General features: G+C 39.5%; 3 protein-coding genes across 3 annotated transcripts; all 3 read left to right on the top strand.

Moving 5' to 3' along the window:
* The first annotated feature begins 629 nt into the window (after positions 1-629).
* muc2.1 (mucin 2.1) lies at positions 630-10,990 on the top strand. The gene is made up of 27 exons (XM_070830495.1): positions 630-706; positions 880-1,135; positions 1,231-1,345; positions 1,919-2,009; positions 2,103-2,236; positions 2,329-2,545; positions 2,940-3,065; positions 3,851-3,965; positions 4,060-4,210; positions 4,314-4,427; positions 4,523-4,592; positions 4,689-4,826; positions 5,387-5,551; positions 5,722-5,816; positions 5,903-6,029; positions 6,149-6,404; positions 6,570-6,622; positions 6,716-6,819; positions 6,992-7,143; positions 7,260-7,398; positions 7,741-7,851; positions 7,985-8,164; positions 8,266-8,505; positions 8,614-8,770; positions 9,185-9,313; positions 9,805-10,828; positions 10,939-10,990. The coding sequence occupies exons 1-27, from the start codon at positions 637-639 to the stop codon at positions 10,988-10,990; spliced, it is 4,581 nt and encodes a 1,526-aa protein (XP_070686596.1). The 5' UTR covers positions 630-636.
* Positions 10,991-12,776: 1,786 nt separating this feature from the next.
* Positions 12,777-13,361, top strand: LOC139201227 (mucin-2-like; the record flags this gene model as incomplete). The annotated part of the gene is made up of 1 exon (XM_070830496.1): positions 12,777-13,361. A coding segment is annotated over one exon (585 nt), but the record flags the coding sequence as incomplete, so codon positions are not given.
* An 891-nt stretch (positions 13,362-14,252) lies between these two features.
* Positions 14,253-21,006, top strand: LOC139201468 (intestinal mucin-like protein). Its single transcript, XM_070830793.1, has 18 exons — positions 14,253-16,280; positions 16,401-16,575; positions 16,688-16,935; positions 17,097-17,280; positions 17,359-17,569; positions 17,674-17,849; positions 18,030-18,099; positions 18,306-18,406; positions 18,487-18,518; positions 18,606-18,783; positions 18,883-18,987; positions 19,072-19,112; positions 19,255-19,380; positions 19,475-19,573; positions 20,065-20,193; positions 20,280-20,319; positions 20,403-20,526; positions 20,649-21,006. Exons 1-18 carry the CDS (start codon positions 14,511-14,513, stop codon positions 20,857-20,859), a joined length of 4,020 nt encoding a protein of 1,339 aa, XP_070686894.1. The 5' UTR covers positions 14,253-14,510; the 3' UTR covers positions 20,860-21,006.

Here is a 21,006-nt window from a genome sequence, read left to right on the forward strand (position 1 = left end):
ACATAGCATTGTTTTGGAGAAATGTGGCTAGAATTGGGTTGACATTTGTTTTCAATGTGTTTTATAGTGTATAAGCATGTCAGCAGGACCCTAATATCTCATCAGATAATATTTGTTTAATACATTAGCCTTTTTCTCACGGACCCCGTAGCATTGCAGAATCTTAACCAGATTTCAATATAACACAAACATCCGTGTTTCCTGAGGAACAAGACTGTTTCCCCAAAATCAGTTTGGTTACAAGAGACTGTGTGAACACAGCATGGCATCGTCAAGACCTGTGACACTGATTAATTCTTTCATCCAGGTGTAAATACTTATCAAGGAACACTTTTAAACAGAAGAGCACACTGTCAGGAATAAAACAGTTTTATTGCTGCCCAGGGTTCTGAATTGACGTGCAAATATATTTGTTCAATCAAGAGATAAGGTGGGTACAGGAATATGTACTTGTGTTTCGACTTGTGAAAGTCGTCAGACATCTGTTCTGCTTATGTTTGCATGTCTTGGCAAATAACACTTGACCTATTACTGAGAAAGAGGGTGTGAGCAAGAAAATGTGCAATCTCAATATAAAGGGCTGTCAAGTGCAGTCTGACCACTACCTGCTTTGGTGACTGCAACCCCACTGAGGCAATGATGAGGTGGAGATGTGTGTGGTTGTGTTTCCTTGCTGTGTGTGTCATCGATGTCCAAGCCAGACAGGGTGAGACTCATATTGTTTTGGAAACTATGGAGCGCTTTTCAGCACTGTGTGAAGGGAATGTTCAGCTTTATTTAGACATACAAATTAATAATGTATATCATTGTCTCCAATACTAGTTATGTAGAGCATTCAGTGACTCAAACTGTTTTCTGCATTTTAAAATCTTTCCCCAGTTCGCAACCATGTCGGCAGCATCTGCAGCACATGGGGTAGAGAGCACTTCAAGACCTTTGATGGTGATATATACCAGTTCCCTGGTATGTGTGAATACAACCTGGTCTCTGACTGCCATGAGCTCTACCAAGAGTTCTCAGTGCACATGAAGAGGAAAGAAAATGATGGAAACCCTACAGTCGATTACTTGGTGGTCACCATTAATGAACATTCATTCCACCTCACCAAGAGCCAGGTCACTGTGAATCAGGTTCCGTAAGTAAAAAGCCATCAAGCCTGTGATGCAACTGTCCTTCTCTTTTCTCTGATATTTGTGCATTATGATAAAAAAAACATGCTCTTTTTCCCAGCATCAAATTGCCATACTACAATGCAGGGGTGCAGGTGGAAAAAAATGAAATTTACATCAAGCTCCAATCCAAATTCGGCATTGTTGTCACATGGAATCTTGATGACGCAGTCATGGTAAAAACTTAAATATAATATTATATGTATTTTGTCTTTATCCTCTATACTCCATGCGTGCTAAAAACAAGTTTTAGTGTTTTGTTAAGGACATCAGAGCAGAAATATATCTGCAAAATCTCTCATATGAGGCACACACAATAGACTTTAAGGGGTGTGTTGTTTTAAATAGACTCCTTCATGATGACTTTTTAAAATCTGAGCTTGAAACACATTTCTTTTATTTGACATGGAAAAGATTGACCCCCAGAGAAACAGTCATGTTCATTTTCTAATTGAATCGTATTTGAATAAATTCCTAAGGTTTCTGGTAATAAATGAATTACATAGTCTGTCCTCCAATCAAATTTCTGTCCTGATTGAGTTATACTTGACTGGCACAAGAGGTAAACTAGTGGTACATTTGCTCTAATAGTATAAAATCACAACCATAAGATTTATTAATTTCGTGTCATTTCATGAGGTGATTATTACTCTTTGATGTTTTGTTTTCTTTTTTTCAAATGTTTATTATTACAGTAGTAGTTTTAAAATATGTGAAAACCCTCATTATAACCCTTTGCTGTGTCGTAGGTCGAGCTGGATCCTGACTCCACTGATCCTACCTGCGGACTTTGTGGAGACTTCAATGGTGTTCCTGTCCACAATGAGTTCATTCATAATGGTATATATGGGTATTTCCTTTATGTATGAGTGCATTTCATCAACCGTCCACTGTATCTCTGACATTTGACACTATGATTATAATGATATGCAGGTCGCCAAATCAGCTACATTGAGTTTGGCAACAAACAGAAAGTCCATCGTCCGAACGATGATTGTGAGGACCCGTACGAAGAGGAAGACGGATCAGCAGAGGCTGTGACTGTGCAGGATTCATGCAAGGAGTTTGTGAGTTTATTATCCACATTGTTTTAGCAATAGAGATGTAGCAATTTGTAGTAACAGAATAATGTCTCTATTGTCTGCCTTTTCCCTCTTAGCTAACCACCTGTGACCAGATGCTGCATTCACAGTCCTGGAGCTCCTGCACTAACCTGATTAACCCTGAACCTTACATCAAGGCCTGTGTGCAGGACATGTGTGGCTGCACCAACAGTACAAGTGACTTCTGTGTCTGCAGCACGCTGTCAGAGTTCTCTCGACAATGTTCCCATGCAGGAGGGGAGCCTCCCAACTGGAGGACACCTCAGTTCTGTGGTAACGTTTTGTTTCTTCTTTCGTATCATCTTTATATTTTGTACATTATGGGCTGGAGAGAGTTTAAATCAGCTTGGTTAAAAGTCATTTTAATTGGTCTCTGAATAAAAGGTACAGTGTATCTGTCCGAACTCTCATGCAGTTCTACAATAAGAGGATTTATCACACACAATTAGTAAAAAAAAAATAGAGAACATCTGTGTGATTCTATTGTGTATAATTGATGTGATTTAAAATGTAGCACAGCCAGTTAAGATAACATTAGTGCAGCTAAAGAAAAAACAGAAAAAAAGTTTTTTTTGTATGTATGTAAATTAATTACTTCCACCTTTGATATGCCATTGAATAATTTGCATAAGTTCCACAGCTATTTCTTTTTATTTTACCTTCACAGCCAAACAGTGCCCATTCAACATGGTTTATGAGGAGAGCGCTTCCCCTTGCATGGATACATGCACTCTTCCGGACACAAGCTCACTGTGTGAGGACCACAAAATGGACGGCTGCTTTTGTCCTCCTGGTTGGTGCTGTTTACAAATTCAAGCTATAATTTTATTCTCCCATTTCACTTTTTGTTGCCGTTGAAGAGAGCACACATTACACCAATGTCCCTGCAATAGTTACCAGTCTCCTTCAGAGTTAATTTTTAAAGATCCTTTTATTGGTTTATAAACCTCGTGGTATTTGTTCTACCTATTTATCAGATTTGCTTTCTTTCTTCTCGAGCACACTAGAGCCCTTTGGTCTTCTGGTAGCGGCCTTTTGATTTTCCCTAAATTTAGAACTAAAACTCACACAGAGGCATCCGCTTATAACTATAGTCCACGTCTCTGAATCAGCCTTCCTGAACACCAGTTCAAGACCTGCCTTTTTAGTCTGGCTTGTAATTGAAATTCTATTTATTTATGTATTTTAGTCTGTTTTACTTCTTAGTATGCTTTTTTATTTCATTCTTTTATTTTATAGTTTTACTCACGTCAAAAAATCTCTTCCCTTTCAGTATTTTATTGCTTTCATTTAATTTGTATCTTAGCTCCAGCCTCTCGTATTTCATCACTGCAAATTGATGAGGTTCCTGTTTTTATTGAGTGCTGTTATTATTGATCGCTTTATTAATTACAAGTTTATTGATATTAAGTCATTTATTGCTTTTTGTGTTTATGGGGTATGAGTTAGTGTTTTATTGTGTGAAGCACAATACAAATTGAGTCTGATTGATTGATTGATTGATTGATAATGATTCTTCCAGACTTCATCTTACTAGTCTGTGAATGTTCATGTTCATGTCACGTGTGTCTGCTTCAGGAACTGTGTTTGATGATATTTCCATGAGAGGGTGTATTGCTCAATCTGACTGTCAGTGCAAACACAACAAAATCTATAACCCTGGTGAGATTTTCCGACAGGAGCGAGCAGAGTGGTATGTCAAATATTTCATGATGTCAATATAGTATTTCTTCTGGACTCCTTAATTGTGTATTTTTTGTTAACCCCAATTATTTGTGATGTTTTAGCACATGTTTTCAGGGTAGATGGGCTTGCAAGAGCCTTCAAGCACCTTCCACCTGTGCGGTTGAAGAGGGTTCGCATGTAACTACCTTTGATGGGAAAACCTACTCCTTCCACGGAGACTGCTATTACACCTTAGCTAAGGTGGAAAGCAAGGTGAATGATTCGTAGCTTTGTACTATTAAATGGCAGAAAATATATCGCCTGCTGATATAAAAATGTGTTAGTTATTTAACTGTTCTCAAACTGGATATTTCAGAGTGATGCAAGTCCAAAGTTTACCATCCTGGTTCAGTTGGTGCCATGTGAAAATCAGAAGTTTGACACTTGTCTTAAGGCCCTTAAAATCCTGCTAAACAATGACAGAAACAATGTGAGTTAAAGCCTGTTGATTAAGAAGACTGTAATTGTTTATGAATTGTTACTGATATCTGCAATACTCTAATGATCAATTCTGTATTTATTCAGGTATTAATGTTCACTTCTGATGGCACAGTAAAGCAAAACACGCAGACCATCAGTTTGCCCTACCACTCAGGTGGGTCAGACAATAGAAACTCTGAATGAAATGTATTATTGTCGTGCTACAGCATCAACAAATGATCTGACCATTTTTGTTTCTCTTTATTCAAAGGTGACATCAACATATTCCACGCTTCATCTTTTCACATCATGCTCCAGACTGCTTTTGGGTTGCATATTCAGATCCAGCATGTGCCTGTCATGCAAGTTTACATCAGTCTGGAACAGAGCTACAGAGCAAAGACACGAGGTAAGTTTTACAGTATGAAACATTGGTATCATCACAATGTATGTCAGAGAACAATTTATTTACAATAGATTATTAGTTTCCGTAGGCATCACATGCTACATAAATCAGCATGAATTATAAATTAAACAAAGCAACAGATTTATATGACAAAATGCTCAAAGCTACCATAAAATCAGTTGTTTGTGACAGTACTGTTTTAACAATCAAACACCTATAATATTTGTTGGCCAAGTCGCAGCTTAGGTTAATTGGTGACTCAAAGAAAATTGCCCGTAGGTGCGAGTGTGAGTATGAGTGGTTGTCTGTCTCTATGTGCTGGCCCTGTGGTTGGCTGGCGACCAGTCCAGGACCTGGTCGCCTGGACCCTGCCTCTTGCCTGAAGTCAGCTCCCCCGCGATCCTGATGGATAAGTGGTATAGATAATGGATGGATGGATATTTCTAATTGTATGAGGTATCATCTCTGTGTTGTAACTTTCATTTTCCTCTTAGTGGTTTTCACTGACTGTTGGTTATCTAAGTGCTGATGAAATTTGATTCTAAAATGTTTGGTTTCTTTAGGTTTATGTGGGAACTACAACATGGTCCTGAATGATGACATGACGACTCCTCAGGGGATTGTGGAGGGAACGGCAGCAACTTTCGGTAACTCCTGGAAAGTGAACGTCTTGTGCCAAGACAGAGAGGAAAGGCTTGATGACCCCTGTGCCCTCAGTGTGGAAAATGGTAAAAAGCACTGGTTGATTATTCTGCTGTTTATCTACTCTTGTTTTCTTTGTGAATTTCTTAGATTGATTCTCAGATTAAAACCTGTATTTAAGTGTGTTATGTTTAAAGCCATTAGACAGTTTAGCAGAACATTAAAACTAAAAAGGTTATTGTTTCTTCACCCTCAGAGTTGTATGCCAAACACTGGTGCTCCTTGCTACTAAGTTCAAACAGCACCTTTGCGCAGTGCCATTCAATGATTGATCCTGAGATGTACTACAGGGTACGCAAAACCTTCTCATTTGCCTTTCATTCAATTAAATTTTGATGGGACTGTAGTTCTCTAAAAGTGTTTGCTGTCTTCTGCAGCGATGTATGTATGCTAGTTGTAACTGTGAGAAGAGTGAAGCCTGCCTGTGCGCTGTCCTCTCCTCATACGCACGAGCTTGTGCATCAAGTGGAGTGCTCTTGACAGACTGGAGAGAGAATGTGTGCGGTGAGAATTTCTTTCATTATATTATGGTAAAGTTGAGTGCAAGTTTGATGAACATCTTCGCTTTCATTAGTGAGTCATAAAAGTAATAAATAACCATCTTGACATTTTACACAAAACAGATAAATACACAAGGAGCTGCCCAGCATCTCAGACCTTCTCTTACAATCATCAGAGATGTCAGTTGACTTGCAGATCTCTGGCCTCAAATCAGCAGAACTGCATGTCTGACTTCTTGCCTGTGGATGGCTGCTCCTGCTCTGAGGGTCTCTACCTAAATGAAGGTGGCCTCTGCGTCCCCATGGCAAAATGTCCCTGCTTTTATAACGACGTACATGTCAAGCCAGGAAAATCCATCAGCATCAAAGACGAGCACTGGTCAGCTGTTTGCAAATTTGTTGACACTGACACTGACATAAATTATCTTAAACTTAGAATATAGCATGTTTGTAATGCATGTGATATATAAGATTATCAGGAACTACACTGTTGGTTGTTAAGTACCTTTGTGTTGCATCTAATATCTTTGGTGCCTTTTTCTAGCGTGTGTACCAATGGAATGCTTCATTGCAATTCTCGGAGATCCCGCTCATCAAGTATGTTTTTTCTCCGATTTTTTTTAACCACAACACAAGCATTTAGTTGTTGTAATGTGCTGTATATTAAATTAGTTTCCATTTCTGTTACAGCATGTGTTTCTCCTAAAGTATACTTCAACTGCTCCACTGCGGACACAGGAGAGCTTGGAATGCAGTGTGCTCGAACTTGTTCAAATCCTGACAGCGACACTTGTGTGAGCTTTTTTTGCCGTTGTGTCTAAATGAAACTCTTTGTGTGTTTAGTCACACAGTAGTAGATACTGCAGTATCTACAGTAGTTTCTAGAGAAGTTTTTGAATGATAATTTTTAACAATATCAATATTATTTTCTTTTTTTATATCACTGTCATCTTTCTATCTTCCCAGGACTCCACAGAGTGTAAATCTGGCTGTCAGTGTCCAAGTGGCTTCCTTGATGATAACAATAATTCCTGTGTGAAAGAACATCAGTGTCCATGTCAGCATGATGGCCATATTTATGCCCCTGGAGCACAAATACCTACACAGTGCAACACCTGGTAGGACCTTGTTTTTAGTCATATGTATAATGATGAAAAAATATTATCATATTTGCCTGCATGTTTCACTTGATTGCAAAAACATTAACACATTTATATTTAACCATTTTATCCAGTACCTGCAAAAGTGGAATTTGGAATTGCACAAAGAAAGAATGTCCAGGAACTTGCATAATTTATGGGAGTGGTCACTACAATACATTTGATCAGCAAACATATGGGTTTCATGGAAACTGTCACTATATTGCTGTTAAGGTAAACAAAAATGTTTATAACATTCTAACTTGCAGCTAATCTTGAACATAAGAGTTGAAAGACAGTCAATATACTGTATGATGCTTGGAATCCTTGACCTTTGTTCATCGTATAAGTTAATGATAAGCCTGTCATAACAAGTAATTCAAATGAAAAGTGAGGGTAACTATGATCTCACTCTCCTGGGACTCAATCACACCTTATGCTCTAGCTTTTCATCAAGAATCTTTAAATATTGTGGACTTGTTAGGTCCAAGGTGAAGTTTGATTTGATCAGTAGTTTCTGTTCTGCCCACTAAAAGGAAAGCACACAAGATGTTTAATGAATGTCTCTCTTTTAAGAACAAATGTGGCAATAAAACAGTACAGGACAACTTTAGCGTGATCACAGAAAATGTACCGTGTGGATCTACGGGCACCACATGCTCCAAAACTGTCAAAATCCAACTGGGGGTAAGGCCTCACACCAATAACTGATTTGTATTTTAAGATGAAATTATTGAACGTAATTGTCACACATTGTCACACATCAAACTGCAGTCTTTACATTACCATGAGAGCAACAGAAACCTCCTTAACATTACAGCGAATGAAAGTCAAACTATCAAAAGGGGAATACGAAGAGGAAGATCTCGGACACGGGACTCAGATTCAGTACAAAATAAGGAGGGTCGGCTTGTATCTGGTGATAGAATCCGCCATTGGTCTGGCAGTGATGTGGGATCGCAAAACAACTGTTCGCATCCTCCTGGAGCCACACCACAGAGTGAGTCACCAGAAGCACTTATTACAGTATTCACATGCCAACATGATGAAAGTATAATAATGCCTGGAAAATGTATTTAATCCTTTTGTGTGGCTGTACAGGGAGAGGTATGTGGCCTGTGTGGAGATTTTAACGGTGATGGGCAGAATGACTTCACCACCCAGGGTCAGCTGGTAGTGAGTAACCCGTTAGAATTTGCAAACAGCTGGAAAGTGCCAAGCACCTGCCCAGATGTGGAAGCAAATGTTGACTCTTGTGGAGCGCGACCCAATCGACATCACTGGGCAAAAATGATGTGCAACATCATAACTGGAGAGACGTTCATAGACTGCAAAAAAAAGGTGATGACAGATTTGTTTTTCATTTATAATTATTTAAAGTTCCACGGCTGAAGACATTAAAGACAGTTTTAAAAATAATCATCATCATATATTTTGATAACTAAACAGGTAGATCCCCGTCCATTTTATGAAAACTGTGTGAAAGACTCATGCGCCTGTGACACTGGAGGAGACTGTGAGTGTTACTGCACAGCAGTTGCAGCTTATGCTCAAGCTTGTAATGAGGCTGGTGTCTGTGTTGCATGGAGAACTCCAGAAATCTGTCGTAAGTTAACAACTTTACACTCCCCTTAAACTGAGAGGTTTTTTTTTTATTTAGCTTTTTAGATTCTTAGGACCCAGCATCTAGAGATTTTGAGATTTGTCAAGATGTATGTGATGAACAGTATATATAAGTGTGATTTCTTGATTTCTATATTTTTAAAGACTTTCATGACTGAGTTATGTACGGCATCACTTTAATTAAATAAACATTTGAATTAACTATGAGTTAGTCTTACAAAATGTTATTTAATTGACTTAAAGGTTGTTATTCAAAGGTATTTATCGTTATCATCATCTACTGTATGATCATTTTCTGTCATTTTGAGTCAGTGATAACATCCCATATTTTGCTAAAATGAAATGCAGTCCTCACTCCTTAAACATAATGTGAGAATCTTGTATATTTTATTCCCAGCGGTCTTTTGTGATTACTACAATGGCCCAGGAGAATGCATGTGGCACTACAGCCCTTGTCACACACCTTGCTACAAGACATGCTCGGATCCAGAGGGAATTTGTAGCAACCCCATACCCAACTTGGAAGGTAAGAGGTCGACTCATAATGTCTCACCTTACCTCTGATTACTGTGCTAGTTAAAATCTTAAACGCAGGACCTGAAACACTGGAGCAAGGCTAGATTTTGAAAGTAAACTAAAAATATCCCACTCACTCCCTCCCTTCACACTACTTGACTCCTGCTGGAGACTGACCGCCACTACCATGGTTCTGCAGCCGGGTCTCTAGTTTGTGCAATCATTTCATACGGGCCAAATGAAATGATTCGATGAGCATATTACAGGCTTGGGACAGCCACAGATACCAGACTTTTTTTATGTCAAATTTGATTTATTAATGTTGTCATGGCTGTCAGGCCATTTTAACAAATACGACAAAAGATGCCTCTAAAATAAGTTGCTTGCCCTGAATGAATGTTAAACTGATACAATTTGGCTCACTTTATGTGACAAAAGATTTAAAAACCAATGGAAATACTGTCAAGAAATAATGCATGTTTTATGCCGTGATTTTTACAGGCTGTTACCCTGTATGCCCGGAAGATAAGGAAATATTTGATGAGGAGACCCAGATGTGTGTTGAGATATGCAATACAACAACAACAACAACACCTGGAATCTCGACTACAACTCAAGAACCAACTACAACCACAACATTTACAACACCAACTGAACCCCAGACTACAACTCAAGAGCCAACTACAACCACGACATTTACAACAACTGAAGCTCCTACTACAACTCAAGAGCCAACTACAACCACAACAGTTACAACACCAACTGAACCTCCTACTACAACTCAAGAGCCAACTACAACCACAACATTTACAACACCAACTGAACCTCCAACTACAACTCAAGAGCCAACTACAACCACAACATTTACATCAACTGAACCTCCTACTACAACTCAAGAGCCAACTACAACCACAACATTTACAACAACTGAACCTCCTACTACAACTCAAGAGCCAACTACAACCACGACATTTACAACAACTGAACCTCCTACTACAACTCAAGAACCAACTACAACCAAATTTACAACACCAACCAAACCTCCTACTACAACTCAAGAACCAACTACAACCAAATTTACAACACCAACCACTACTCCATGTATTCCAACATGTGAGTGGTCAGAGTGGTATGATGTGAATAACCCACAAGAGGACCGCGATGACTTGGAAACATATGAAAACATCATAAATCATGGTAAACAAATCTGCAGATATCCTACAGAAATTGATTGCAGAGCAACAGACGCTGCTGATATGGACTTCAATGACTTTGTGAGTCACACTGGCCAAGTTGTTACTTGTGATATAAATTATGGCTTAAAATGCAGAAAAGAGGACCAAGTCAAACCTCCAAAAAAGTGCTTCAACTATAAGATCAAAGTGTGTTGTCCAGTAGTGACATGTGAAACCACTACAGCCATAACTACAACTCGAGAGCCAACTACTACCACAACATTTACATCAACTGAACCTCCTACTACAACTCAAGAGCCAACTACAACCACGACATTTACAACAACTGAAGCTCCTACTACAACTCAAGAGCCAACTACAACCACAACATTTACATCAACTGAACCTCCTACTACAACTCAAGAGCCAACTACAACCACGACATTTACAACAACTGAAGCTCCTACTACAACTCGAGAGCCAACTACAACCACAACATTTACATCAACTGAACCTCCTACTACAACTCAAGAGCCAACTACAACCACAACAGTTACAACAGCTGAACCTCCTACTACAACTCAAGAGCCAACTACAACCACGACATTTACAACAACTGAACCTCCTACTACAACTCAAGAACCAACTACAACCAAATTTACAACACCAACCAAACCTCCTACTACAACTCAAGAACCAACTACAACCAAATTTACAACACCAACCACTACTCCATGTATTCCAACATGTGAGTGGTCAGAGTGGTATGATGTGAATAACCCACAAGAGGACCGCGATGACTTGGAAACATATGAAAACATCATAAATCATGGTAAACAAATCTGCAGATATCCTACAGAAATTGATTGCAGAGCAACAGACGCTGCTGATATGGACTTCAATGACTTTGTGAGTCACACTGGCCAAGTTGTTACTTGTGATATAAATTATGGCTTAAGATGCAGAAAAGAGGACCAAGTCAAACCTCCAAAAAAGTGCTTCAACTATAAGATCAAAGTGTGTTGTCCAGTAGTGACATGTGAAACCACTACAGCCATAACTACAACTCAAGAGCCAACTACAACCACAACATTTACATCAACTGAACCTCCTACTACAACTCAAGAACCAACTACAACCACAACATTTACATCAACTGAACCTCCTACTACAACTCAAGAGCCAACTACAACCACAACATTTACATCAACTGAACCTCCTACTACAACTCAAGAGCCAACTACAACCACAACATTTACATCAACTGAACCTCCTACTACAACTCAAGAGCCAACTACAACCACGACATTTACAACAACTGAAGCTCCTACTACAACTCAAGAGCCAACTACAACCACAACAGTTACAACACCAACTGAACCTCCTACTACAACTCAAGAGCCAACTACAACCACAACATTTACAACAACTGAACCTCCTACTACAACTCAAGAGCCAACTACAACCACGACATTTACAACAACTGAACCTCCTACTACAACTCAAGAACCAACTACAACCAAATTTACAACACCAACCACTACTCCATGTATTCCAACATGTGAGTGGTCAGAGTGGTATGATGTGAATAACCCACAAGAGGACCGCGATGACTTGGAAACATATGAAAACATCATAAATCATGGTAAACAAATCTGCAGATATCCTACAGAAATTGATTGCAGAGCAACAGACGCTGCTGATATGGACTTCAATGACTTTGTGAGTCACACTGGCCAAGTTGTTACTTGTGATATAAATTATGGCTTAAAATGCAGAAAAGAGGACCAAGTCAAACCTCCAAAAAAGTGCTTCAACTATAAGATCAAAGTGTGTTGTCCAGTAGTGACATGTGAAACCACTACAGCCATAACTACAACTCAAGAGCCAACTACAACCACAACATTTACATCAACTGAACCTCCGACTACAACTCAAGAGCCAACTACAACCACGACATTTACAACAACTGAAGCTCCTACTACAACTCAAGAGCCAACTACAACCACAACAGTTACAACACCAACTGAACCTCCTACTACAACTCAAGAGCCAACTACAACCACAACATTTACAACAACTGAACCTCCTACTACAACTCAAGAGCCAACTACAACCACGACATTTACAACAACTGAACCTCCTACTACAACTCAAGAACCAACTACAACCAAATTTACAACACCAACCAAACCTCCTACTACAACTCAAGAACCAACTACAACCAAATTTACAACACCAACTGAACCTCCTACTACAACTCAAGAGCCAACTACAACCACAACATTTACATCAACTGAACCTCCTACTACAACTCAAGAACCAACTACAACCAAATTTACAACACCAACCAAACCTCCTACTACAACTCAAGAACCAACTACAACCAAATTTACAACACCAACCACTACTCCATGTATTCCAACATGTGAGTGGTCAGAGTGGTATGATGTGAATAACCCACAAGAGGACCGCGATGACTTGGAAACATATGAAAACATCATAAATCATGGTAAACAAATCTGCAGATATCCTACAGAAATTGATTGCAGAGCAACAGACGCTGCTGATATGGACTTCAATGACTTTGTGAGTCACACTGGCCAAGTTGTTACTTGTGATATAAATTATGGCTTAAAATGCAGAAAAGAGGACCAAGTCAAACCTCCAAAAAAGTGCTTCAACTATAAGATCAAAGTGTGTTGTCCAGTAGTGACATGTGAAACCACTACAGCCATAACTACAACTCAAGAGCCAACTACAACCACAACATTTACATCAACTGAACCTCCTACTACAACTCAAGAGCCAACTACAACCACAACATTTACATCAACTGAACCTCCTACTACAACTCAAGAGCCAACTACAACCACAACATTTACATCAACTGAACCTCCTACTACAACTCAAGAGCCAACTACAACCACAACATTTACATCAACTGAACCTCCTACTACAACTCAAGAGCCAACTACAACCACGACATTTACAACAACTGAAGCTCCTACTACAACTCAAGAGCCAACTACAACCACAACAGTTACAACACCAACTGAACCTCCTACTACAACTCAAGAGCCAACTACAACCACAACATTTACAACAACTGAACCTCCTACTACAACTCAAGAGCCAACTACAACCACGACATTTACAACAACTGAACCTCCTACTACAACTCAAGAACCAACTACAACCAAATTTACAACACCAACCAAACCTCCTACTACAACTCAAGAACCAACTACAACCAAATTTACAACACCAACCACTACTCCATGTATTCCAACATGTGAGTGGTCAGAGTGGTATGATGTGAATAACCCACAAGAGGACCGCGATGACTTGGAAACATATGAAAACATCATAAATCATGGTAAACAAATCTGCAGATATCCTACAGAAATTGATTGCAGAGCAACAGACGCTGCTGATATGGACTTCAATGACTTTGTGAGTCACACTGGCCAAGTTGTTACTTGTGATATAAATTATGGCTTAAGATGCAGAAAAGAGGACCAAGTCAAACCTCCAAAAAAGTGCTTCAACTATAAGATCAAAGTGTGTTGTCCAGTAGTGACATGTGAAACCACTACAGCCATAACTACAACTCGAGAGCCAACTACAACCACAACATTTACATCAACTGAACCTCCTACTACAACTCAAGAGCCAACTACAACCACAACAGTTACAACAACTGAACCTCCTACTACAACTCAAGAGCCAACTACAACCACGACATTTACAACAACTGAACCTCCTACTACAACTCAAGAACCAACTACAACCAAATTTACAACACCAACCAAACCTCCTACTACAACTCAAGAACCAACTACAACCAAATTTACAACACCAACCACTACTCCATGTATTCCAACATGTGAGTGGTCAGAGTGGTATGATGTGAATAACCCACAAGAGGACCGCGATGACTTGGAAACATATGAAAACATCATAAATCATGGTAAACAAATCTGCAGATATCCTACAGAAATTGATTGCAGAGCAACAGACGCTGCTGATATGGACTTCAATGACTTTGTGAGTCACACTGGCCAAGTTGTTACTTGTGATATAAATTATGGCTTAAAATGCAGAAAAGAGGACCAAGTCAAACCTCCAAAAAAGTGCTTCAACTATAAGATCAAAGTGTGTTGTCCAGTAGTGACATGTGAAACCACTACAGCCATAACTACAACTCAAGAGCCAACTACAACCACAACATTTACATCAACTGAACCTCCGACTACAACTCAAGAGCCAACTACAACCACGACATTTACAACAACTGAAGCTCCTACTACAACTCAAGAGCCAACTACAACCACAACAGTTACAACACCAACTGAACCTCCTACTACAACTCAAGAGCCAACTACAACCACAACATTTACAACAACTGAACCTCCTACTACAACTCAAGAGCCAACTACAACCACGACATTTACAACAACTGAACCTCCTACTACAACTCAAGAACCAACTACAACCAAATTTACAACACCAACCAAACCTCCTACTACAACTCAAGAACCAACTACAACCAAATTTACAACACCAACTGAACCTCCTACTACAACTCAAGAGCCAACTACAACCACAACATTTACATCAACTGAACCTCCTACTACAACTCAAGAACCGACTACAACCAAATTTACAACACCAACCAAACCTCCTACTACAACTCAAGAACCAACTACAACCAAATTTACAACACCAACCAAACCTCCTACTACAACTCAAGAGCCAACTACAACCACAACATTTACAACAGCTGAACCTCCTACTACAACTCAAGAGCCAACTACAACCACAACAGTTACAACACCAACTGAACCTCCGACTACAACTCAAGAGCCAACTACAACCACGACATTTACAACAACTGAAGCTCCTACTACAACTCAAGAGCCAACTACAACCACAACAGTTACAACACCAACTGAACCCCCTACTACAACTCAAGAGCCAACTACAACCACAACATTTACAACACCAACTGAACCTCCTACTACAACTCAAGAGCCAACTACAACCACAATATTTACATCAACTGAACATCCTACTACAACTCAAGAGCCAACTACAACCACATTTACAACACCAACCAAACCTCCTACTACAACTCAAGAGCCAACTACAACCACAACATTTACAACAACTGAACCTCCTACTACAACTCAAGAGCCAACTACAACCACAATATTTACATCAACTGAACGTCCTACTACAACTCAAGAGCCAACTACAACCACATTTACAACACCAACTGAACCTCCTACTACAACTCAAGAGCCAACTACAACCACAACATTTACAACAACTGAACCTCCTACTACAACTCAAGAGCCAACTACAACCACAATATTTACAACAACTGAACGTCCTACTACAACTCAAGAGCCAACTACAACCACATTTACAACACCAACTGAACCTCCTACTACAACTCAAGAGCCAACTACAACCACGACATTTACAACAACTGAACCTCCTACTACAACTCAAGAGCCAACTACAACCACAATATTTACATCAACTGAACGTCCTACTACAACTCAAGAGCCAACTACAACCACATTTATAACACCAACTGAACCTCCTACTACTACTCAAGAGCCGACCACAACCAAATTTACAACACCAACTGAACCTCCAACTACAACTCAAGAGCCGACCACAACCAAATTTACAACACCAACTAAACCTCCAACTACAACTCAAGAGCCAACTACAACCACAACATTTACAACACCAACTACAATCGGATGCCCTGATTGGGGTGTAGAAGTAAGAATCTCAATGTGTCTAGCAGATTTCAGAGCATAATAACACTGCACATTTGCACATGAAAACAAGCTTTCTCGCTGCAAAATACTTCTGATTTTCCTCTCTTTCCCCCTTTTTCAGCAAAGTGAGACCTTTTATCTGTGCAACTGCACCATGGCCAAATGCATTGAGAACAATACAGTTGAGATACTTCCATATGAATGTCCACCCATTGAAAACATCACTTGCACCAACGGAAAGAAACCAGTTGAGGTGTATGATGAGTACCACTGCTGCAAACATTACGCTTGTGACTGTAAGTTCTGTGTTGGCTAAAACAATTTGCAACATATTCATTGACTCATATGGATGTCTTAAATACATTTTAGATTTTGAACTTATCTGTTGATTTTTTTTGCTTTTTTTAGGTGTATGTGAGGGCTGGGGAGATCCTCACTACAACACATTTGATGGATTGTACTACAGTTATCAAGGAAACTGTACTTATGTCTTGATGGAAGAGATTTCACCAAGACATAACTTGAGGATTTATATTGACAATGTCTTTTGTGATCTTACTGAAGATGTTTCTTGTCCACGCTCAATAATTGTAGAATACGGATTAGAAGCTGTCAGACTCATTAATCATAACTTTAATGGAGGAATAGAGTTAGAGGTAAGACAATATATTGTCATATGAAAGCTCTGTGCATTCTGAAAAACTCACCAGACAAACTTCCAGTAGATTTATACTGTAATGTAGATCAAATAGCAATGATGAGTCCTTTTGTCATAGTATATAATATTCACATAGCGTGTTTTCCTCTCTCCCTCTAGGTACTCAAAGATGGAGAAAGTCTGAAACTACCTTTTTCACAGCATGGTGTGAAGATTTTGAATTCTGGTATTAACTTGGTTTTGGAGATCCCTCGTCTAAAAGTGATTATCACATTTGGACTAACTGGCTTTAGTGTCAACCTTCCATATCAATACTTTGGCAGTAACACACAGGGTCATTGTGGTAAGAGCATCTCTCTCTCCAGTGATCATTTGTTTGAGGTTTGATAGAATATTTACTGTTTTGTGACTCTACTATCAGGAACATGCACCAACAACCAGGCTGATGACTGCAGGTTGCCTGGAGGTCAGCTAGTGGAAAGTTGTGCAGTGATGGCCGACTATTGGCCTGCAAAAGTTATTGACCAACCCAACTGCCAGATACCATCTGTGCTGCCCACCAGTGTACCTGAACCTCCACCAACCTTAACTCCATGCAATGCAGACTCCATCTGTGACCTGCTTAGGAGCAGGTAGACGTTCTGATCTACTGTAGTGGTTCACATTCACCCCCTTAACTTGGACACAAATGCAAATTAAAACACATTTTCTGTGGGTTTTTATTTGTGTGTTACAGTGTCTTTGAAGGGTGCCATCCCTTTGTCTCTCCTGAGAATTTCTACAAAGGCTGTGTTTTTGATAGCTGCCATGTCTCCAATCCAACAGTGGAGTGCACAAGTTTGCAGATTTATGCTGCTGCCTGTGCTCAGGCTGGGGTTTGTTTACACTGGAGGAACTACACCAAACATTGTGGTAAAGAACCATTCATTATTTTATGTTAAATGTGGGATTGGTGGAATCAGGAAGGGCAACCAAATTTTTTTAACATTTGTTGTAACTAGCACACATTGAACAGACTGCTGCCCATTTTATTATATGAAGTAGGTAGACAGCATGTGTTCTAAAACACTGAGGTCTGTTCTTTACTTACAGCAAGCAACTGCCCATCAAACAAAATTTACAAGCCATGTGGCCCTGTAGAGCAGCCGACCTGTGAAGACAAGTAAGTTTCTTCAAAAATGTAGTATTCTTTTGTGTATTCTTTTTGTAGTTCATTGTGCACATTAGTATTTCCAGAGAAGAGGATCATAATGGAGAGTGGTAGTAAGCATAGTGGCAGTAGTATACAGTGTATTAAATTAACTGTTTTAGAGATTGAATAGAACTTGCATCAACAAACCGTTCTTTCTTGATGATTCAATATTACAGTTCTAATGAACCAAGCATGAACTTCACTACTGAAGGCTGCTTTTGTCCTGATGGAATGAAACTCTTCAATCAAGAGTCCGGCAAATGTGTTGATAAGTGTGGTAAGTGTGGTTGTATGTCCTAAAGTCTATCACTGAGCTGAATATATCATATTAATCACAAAGTGCTCGTTTTCCTACAGGATGTCTTGATCCTGAGGGCATTCCTCGTGAGGTGAGCTAAGTCTTCTATTCTATTCTTTTATTTTAACCCGTGTTGTTTACTTGCATGAGAAAATGAAGTCACTTCTGTGGTTTTCAGTTTAATGAGCGTTTTGAATACAAATGTCAAAACTGCATCTGTGAAGAGTCCACCAAGACTGTGACTTGCAAGCCTAAGGAGTGCCCAACACCATCTCTGACACACTGCACTAGTCCAGGGTTTGTCCTTGTCAACCAAACCAATCCATCAGACCACTGCTGTTATACCTATGTTTGCCGTAAGTCACGTAGCATCCATGTATCCATTTTCAGAATGCTATATATTGATAACAATTTAAGATGGCTTGTAACTATTTACTTCTTTGTCATTTCCAAAGAATGTCAAAGCACCACTTGCCCAGTCAGCAACATGAACTGTCCGGTTGGATATATGCCAGATGTCACTGTTCCTGAAGGAAAATGCTGTCCAGAGCATACATGTGGTGAGCTCACTATTAGTTTGTATTTATAGTAAATCCAGTGAGTGGCACTTTTATGTAGTTTTCCATTGTCTTTCTCTTTTGTAGAGCCTAAAAAAGTCTGTGTCCACAAAGACACTGAATACCAGGTAATAAAAAAAATGGAGATGTGAGGATGATAGTAACAAATCATCCTTTGATGTCCATCACCTTTAGTGATTTCTACTGTACTACTACAGTTTTGTGTGGCTTAAAACACAACAATGAATACTTTTCTTCTTTTTTTACCAGCCTGGATCCATAGTTCCAGTTGCAGTTCACTGTCAGGATTGTACCTGTGGAAATGAGGTGGACCCCAATTCTGGTCTGTTCAAGATATCTTGTGAGTTTCAGCAATGTCAACAAAACTGTGACTCGGTAAGAGACTTTACACCCATTATACACACAATGCAACTGGAAAGTTGAACTTGTAAAATTAGACTTGGAAACTAACGTCACCCCTTTCTCACAGGGATTTCAATATGTGCAAACTGATTCAGATGAATGCTGTGGGAAGTGTGTACAGACACACTGTGTGTTCAATATTAATGGTACCAAGCAGCTCTTGATGGTAAGTTGGATCCATACACTGTATACAAGAAGTGGACGTAGCTACAATGACATCACCCACTGGTTTGTGGACTGCTGCTTTGAAGCCTTGAGTTTGATTTTATGGCGCCATCTTGGTTTAGACCCAAGGTATCAGCACCCCGTTTTATGGTGTATTTTACTCTAAATGGGACCATCATTTCATCAGGTCATAAACCAAGTGAGAAGTAGGGTCATTTTCTCATTGACTTCCATACAATCACACTTATTTTTGCAGGTGGTACAGTCCTGCTCATTAGGAAAAAAATGCAGGTTTAAGGCACCTCTACATTGGCTTCACTTTTCAGACCCAGGAGCTAAGTCCACTTTTTTTATACAGTCAATGGCTGGATCATGTCTGTTGGCAGTGACTGTTCATGCTCATGTTTAATAGCCTGAAGTGCCTCAGTAGCTGATATATGTGCATTCTCGTTTGTGTTTGTGCATCTCTACATCCATCTTGCTGCTCTCCAGCAAGGGCAAACCTGGTCACCACCTGAGAATAAGTGTCAGCATTACACCTGTAGTAAGATTAATGGAACTTTAGAAACATACAGTTCCCGCATTGTCTGCCCGTCATTTGAGCAGAGCATCTGCCATCCTGTAAGTATCACTTTCAACAAATACATCTGGATTGACTGAGTCTGTGAGAACTTAGTTGAAATTTGTTGTATTTTTTTCCTCCCTAGGGCACAATTGAGACTACAGCAAATGGCTGTTGTAAAACTTGTAAGTGAATGTGACATATTCTTTGCTTTTGGGTAGAAGGTCCTTAAATGAAAACATGCTGAGTGTTTGTCTCTTTTGAAAAGGTGTGGAGAAGGATAAGGCCTGCAAGCTGAGATCCGAGAAAGTCAAAGTTCTGCACAAAAACTGTCTGTCTTACCTGGAGTTAGATATGCCGTATTGTGAAGGATCCTGCAACACTTTCACAAAGTAAGGATGACGTCTAATATTTCTCATACCTCTGAAGAGTCGCAAACCCATTAAAACATGAAAATGTTTAGGTATAGTTTATTTTTTAGTTTAATAATCAGTTCTGCCTCTGCTCTCTTCAGGTATTCTGAAAAAGCAGCTGCTATGCAACAGTCTTGCTCCTGCTGTAAGCAGGCACGCTTCAGCAATCGCACCGTTGACTTGCACTGCCTGAATGGAGATGTGGTTCCCTACACGTACATCCATGTGGAGGAGTGTGGCTGTGCCCACACAGACTGCATGGCAGCTGCTGAACAACCTGCTCGCAGGAGGCGGAGCTTCAAACCGGTGTAATAGAAATAGAAATAGACATCACATTAATGGATATAGGACGTAAAAGTTTCTTCCCATAATGTCTTAACAACCATTTAATCTCTTACAAAATATTTGCTGTTGTAGAGAGAGTATTTATCAAATGATGAATTAAAAGATGCAACTTTG

This window comes from Pempheris klunzingeri, chromosome 5 (genome assembly GCF_042242105.1).
Source record: "Pempheris klunzingeri isolate RE-2024b chromosome 5, fPemKlu1.hap1, whole genome shotgun sequence".
NCBI lineage: Eukaryota > Metazoa > Chordata > Actinopteri > Acropomatiformes > Pempheridae > Pempheris > Pempheris klunzingeri.